This window comes from Capricornis sumatraensis, chromosome X (assembly GCF_032405125.1).
Source record: "Capricornis sumatraensis isolate serow.1 chromosome X, serow.2, whole genome shotgun sequence".
Taxonomy (NCBI): domain Eukaryota; kingdom Metazoa; phylum Chordata; class Mammalia; order Artiodactyla; family Bovidae; genus Capricornis; species Capricornis sumatraensis.
Window position 1 is genome coordinate 70,584,080 of NC_091092.1, and position 6,000 is coordinate 70,590,079.

The 6,000-nt window shown below is 36.7% G+C and overlaps 1 protein-coding gene across 1 annotated transcript in view; it reads right to left on the reverse strand.

The window, feature by feature from the left end:
* The window catches only part of LOC138071748 (sodium/hydrogen exchanger 2-like), an 85,403-nt gene extending 80,594 nt beyond the window's left edge, over nt 1-4,809 (reverse strand). The window contains exons 1-3 of the mRNA XM_068963188.1: nt 4,554-4,809; nt 970-1,433; nt 188-438 (exon numbers count right to left, since the gene is read on the reverse strand). Coding sequence (XP_068819289.1) covers nt 188-438; nt 970-1,433; nt 4,554-4,809 — 971 coding nt within the window. The remainder of the gene's footprint in view (nt 1-187; nt 439-969; nt 1,434-4,553) is intronic.
* Between the last annotated feature and the right edge of the window lie 1,191 nt (nt 4,810-6,000).

The window sequence follows — 6,000 nt, forward strand, 5'->3', positions numbered from 1 at the left end:
TTGACAACAGTAACACTTGCAGTCCTATGATTAAGTGACTATTAGAGATAACAGGAAATCCTTGAAGAACATAAATGGAGGGTCACCTTCCATATTTAGGAAATGCAATTTCCTAGATTTCTAGTGGAAAATAAGAATCAATTCCTAAAAGAAATTGAATAGATCAAAGACTTGTCCAGATACTTACGCCACAATACCTGAGAGATGGAACATTTCAGCTGTCAGGTAGGAGAGATAACTGTATAAGAAGACAAAGAGAGGTTCGATGACCCGGATGGTCTTGGTAAAGCGTGTGGTAAAGGCAGCAATCATGCCAAACAAGAGCCCAATGAAAATGCCTCCTATTCCAACCAAAAAAAACTTTCCTATCCCAGCCAAAATGTCCAATGGTTTGATAGATGGCATTTCAGAGAAAGATTTGAACAGCTTATAGAGCACCTGTATAAAAAATAAAAATAAAATAAAAAAGATTAGAGTGAATTTACCAATCAGGAAGGTCTCAATTTATGCCCTTCTAATTTGAGGTTTCTCAACTTTGAAGTTCTTCAACTCCCCATTTCCTTCCTAATATGAGTTCCTAGAAAGCTTCCTTATATCAAAAGATATTTCTACAGATCAGTATTAAATTATGCATGATTCTGCTTTAAAATAGTCTGATGGGCTGTGAATATATCCTTTATGGCTAAAATATTCTTGTAACATGACTAGGAAGACTGTGACCCCTAGAAGGCATACCCTAATTTTCTCTTAATAAACTGATAAAGGTTAGTATAGTATCAAAGAAGCATTTTTATTTTTGAAAACATATTAATGGTGAGTAAATCATATTATCTAAATTCATAACCTTATTCCTAGGACTAAATTGTTCAATCATGATCTAAACCACAATTAAATTATTATTTAAATTTCAAGGGTGAGCATAAGGGAACCTGATTAATTACCATGAAAACTCATGTCTAGGATACTTACAACAGTAACAGCATCATTAAGGAGGGATTCTCCAAACACCAAAATGTGAAGCTTTTCATTCACATGAATTTCTTCAAATACAGAGAGTACAGCCACAGGATCTACTGCAGCAATCAAACTACCAAACCAAAGGTTATGGAGCAATGACACATCTTCAAGGTTGAAGAGCTTCACCTGACATATGCCATAGAGGGAAAGGCCTATTCCAAATGCATTCCACATTGTTCCAACTACAGCATACAACAGAATGGTTCCTATGTTTTCAAAAAATGGCCGACTGGGCATAAAATATCCTGCATCAAGGACTATTGGTGGAAGTAAATACAAGAAAAATATATCACTGTTCATGACTGGTGGGGATTTGTCATTTAAACTGTAAATTAGTCCTCCCATGATGAGACCTACAAATATCAAAAGGCAGCTTTCAGGTACAACTGCGGGTATCTTATTATAGAGATGAAATCCTAGAAAAGAGAAAAAAAAATAGACTAATAAACATCTTTATTATCCTTATATGTCAGCCTTCTTGTCAAGTCTTATGATTTCAGGAAAATAGCTTCTCAGTCATTTTACATTTTAATAATGACTTAATAAAGATGCAGAGGCATGAGTGAAGACACTTTCCTTTATGATGGAAAATATTTACTAATAGAATTAAAATATTCACAACTAACAGCAAGTTTATTCATATGCCCACTGAATCATTTTCAAATATGAGTATGTATTCTAAAATAGAAACACACTTATCAGCTTGCAATGTTCTTCTGCTTTTCTCATGATCATAGTCAAAGACATCAGAAACTTAAAAGCATAGAAATGACAACCATAATTCAAATGTCTGCTTTGAATAATAAGAGTCGAAAAGGGCTTTAGTAATCATAACTGATTCTTCACTCATAAGGAATCATAATTATTTATAAGGAAACTGAGACCAAAGAAGTGAAGCTACTTTCCATGGCTGAACAGTAAGTATGTGGTGGAGCTGGGATGATAACCTAGACAGGTATCTTGACTTTTAGCTCAATGTTCATATAATTACCCAAAACTGTCACTTAGTCTGATTGACAGATATGGGCTTACATAAATGCATACTACTGAATTATCAAAATACAATCCCAATTATAAAGTTTGTTTCTCATAGAATGATATGTTTCTTTCTTCCCATGAGGGAAATACAGCCATCTCTAGCAACCTACATGGCAGCAGTTCTCTGTTTTATGCTGTATTCTTTTTCCTCTGCCCACCTTATATTCCACATCATCATGCTCTAATTTACATGAAGCCTGCAGAAAATTATTCTAATTATCATCAATCCTCTCTATTATAGAAAGGACCTTAATGACCATGTAAGATAATCCATTCCTTCCTGTCTAAGCCAGTCCTCACCAATACACTGCTGAGATCCTTTTCTAATATATGTTAGTTAATTTGACTACAATTTTCTCAAGGATTGAGGATAGTTTTTACAATAATGCCCTAGCACATTGCTAGCACATAGAAATAGCTCAACAGATACTTATCAAATAAATAATGAACACATTTTAGAAAAGAAAGCCAGTTGGTTCCTATGCTAGAGTTTATTTAGAAATATTTTCAAAAGTGCTTTCACGTATATGCTTCTATTTGATTCTCTCATCAAACCAACAGCAAAGTGTTAGTCACTCACTTGTGTCCAGCTCTTTTAGACCTCATGGTCTGTAGCCCACCAGGCTTCTCTGTCCATGGAATCCTCCAGGCAAGAATACTGGAGTGGATTGCCATTCCCTTCTCCAGGGGATCTTCCTGACCCAGGGATGTAACCCAGATCTCCTGCATTGCAGGCAGACTCTTTATCATCTTAGCCACCAGGGAAATCCATCATACCAAAATAGCAATGCAAATACTGTTATTTTCATATTAAAAATGATATATATGAGACAAAGAAGTACTTTACTTATCTAACACATATTTATTGAGTGCCTATGTGCCAGGCACTGGCTCCTAATTTGAGAAAATTTTAAACAGCTCATAGTAATCTTATCTTTCCACTAAACCATGATGTGCCCTTCTTTATCCTCTACAGAATCACTTATTTTCTCTAGGCATTGAAATAATTTGAAAACTTCCCATGGGAAGGATGGGGCCTTATTCATCACTGTAGCCCCTGGCCCCAATATAATTCTTCACATATAAAATGTATTAAAAAATATCTGTTGAATGATTGCTAACAAGGAAGGCTTTTTAAATTAATTAATTAATTAATTTGGTTAGCTTTTTAAATTTACATTCTCTTACAAGGTCACAGAAAAAAATTATCTGTCAGTGATGGTTCAATAAATTCCTACTTTAACAAATGGGAATGGAAGACTACTGGGAAGTCCCTTTGCCCTATCATCCTGAAATTAACATTTAATTAGGTTATTTAATATAATCAACATATCTAATAATATAAAAATAATTTAAAAGAACCTGAACCCTAATAATCTTAATTATTAACCCTAACAATTTAAAAGAATACACAAATGTTCTTTATTATCACCCAAGACAGTATGTACTTCTAATCAAGGAGGCATAAAATGAGCTTTTTAGTTCCATTTTGTTGAATTTCACAAAGCATCTTCTCTTCCTGGGCCTCAGATTTCCTATCTACAAAATGAAGGAGTTGGATGAGAATGATTTCTAAGGGTTTTCCAGCTCTGACAACTTATCATGCTATGAATCTATGGATTTTTTTGTGTCATCATTAAATAATATATGTCATGTATGGTAAAGCTTTAGTATATATAGTCACTAAAATAAAACTTTGAAATGCTGAACATGATTTATTTTAGAAAAAAATTAATTTTAAAATAACAAAATTCTATGACTTTGAAGTTTTCCTGACATTGCTTTTGTTCTGAACCTAGAAAAATGATGACTTTATCATAAATACTTTAACACCATCAAGGCAAAGGTCTGATAAATTATTAAAGAACATACAAAGGAAAAACAGAATAAATCCCCTTAGGAGAATCATAAAGCTAGAAATTCAGGGTGTTCATAAAGTTGAAATAGTTAAAACATAACAGTTCTTCTCTTTCTGGATCTGGTCTTAGTTTGTGTTTTATCTTAAATTCTGAGTAATGGCATAAAGGCTTATCTTTTTAAAAATACAAAACGGACTTGCCCCATTTTGTTATTACCTGGCAACTATAGCAAGCATCCTGTGAGGAAAAAAGGCTTTCTAAAGACTCAGATCATTTAGGATCATTCTATTTAGATTTCTCTGCTCTCCCTTTTAAAATTATGCCTTGTCTGCTCAACCCTTGAACAACTGGGACCCTTTGCAGTCTAAGTCATTTTGCTGGGCCTCTTCCTGCCTCCTTCCACTGGGAGACCACCAACATTTGAGCATGATCACTGCAAGAAGGTTTGAGCTATGAAGATAAAGATCATTTTGGAAGAGCTAAGGAGGCAGATATTCCAGTTTGCCTTTCTCTGTTCTATTAAGAAAAAGGTGCCTTTCTTAACATCTGGAAAAGCCCTGAGATTCCCCCACCCACTCCGTGCCCCACTCTCCCTATTAGGCAACTCCCTGGGAAAGCCTTAGGAAATTCCTCACTTACCTATCTTTGCCAGAGAGGCTAACATGATCCAGAGTGTGATCTCAAAAGGAGTCTGCACATGCTGGTAATCCAGGGAGAAGAGAAGTGTGTGAGCAGATGCCACCGAGTCATTATCTTGAATTCTTTTGGATCCCCAGCTGTCATTTTCTGCCCTCAGGTTCCAGTAGTGCAGCATGCTATTCCCAGAGGTTCCCAGAAGCTGGGAGCAGAGCTGACCCAGCAGCAGAGGCAACAGGAGCCCCAGCCTGTGAACCATCACCAGCTCTGCCAGCTGTGCTTGCTTAAGTATTTAATCTCCTTTCCAGCTGCAGCTGCTCGCAAATGTGGTTTGCTGTCCTTGACCCTTAGTCTTTCTGGCTAGTATTTAATGATTAGTGAAAATTTCAGCAGCTCCCTGGAGTTCCAGAAGAGAAATGATGGGCTGTGATTCCCTGGAATGAAATTAGAACCTGAGCTAGCAAACGAAGTAAAATGGAACAAATCCATTGATTGACATAGAAAAGGATCTTACCCCCAGTTCTAACTGCCAGGGGAAGAAAACTACTGGATCTGGATTCTGGCCACTTACGAATCTATTTTCTTACTATAAAATAAATCCAATTCATAAAGGATATTGAAAAGTATTCAAGAAGAATTATCAAATCTGCAAAGATTATCAAGGACTGTGCAAATGAGAACCCGAACTAGGATGCCAAATTTCAGCTGCCTCTTGGGCAAAACTCTCAACATTAGAGCTCCTTGTTTCCACAGAGAGAGGTGAAGGCATAGAAAAAATTAAATCACCTACTTCTAAAAATTCCAGGAGAAAAAAAAAAAAATTAGTGTGAATAAGGGCCCTAGTACTTAAGAGCAGGATACGTCAGTTCATTTCATTTCAGTCACTCAGTAGTGTCCAACTCTTTGCAACCCCATGAATCACGCCAGGCCTCCCTGTCCATCACCAACTCTTGGAGTTCACCCAAACTCATGTCCATTGAGTCAGTGATGGCATCCAGCCATCTCATCCTCTGTCGTCCCCTTCTCCACCTTCCCCCAATTCCTCCCACTATCAGAGTCTTTTCCAATGAGTCAACTCTTCGCATGAGGTGTCCAAAGTATTGGAGTTTCAGCTTCAGCATCAGTCCTTCCAAAGAACACCCAGGACTGATCATTAGAATGGACTGGTTGGATCTGCTTGCAGTACAAGGGATTCGCAAGAGTCTTCTCCAACACCACAGTTCAAAGGCATCAACTCTTCGATGCTCAGTTTTCTTCACAGTCCAACTCGCACATCCATACATGACCACTGGTAAAACCATAGCCTTGACTAGATGGACCTTTGTTGGCAAAATAATGTCTCTGCTTTTCAATATACTATCTAGATTGGTCATAACTTTCCTTCCAAGGAGTAAGGGTCTTTTAATTTCGTGGCTGAAATCACCATCTACAGGGATTTTGAGACCAAAAA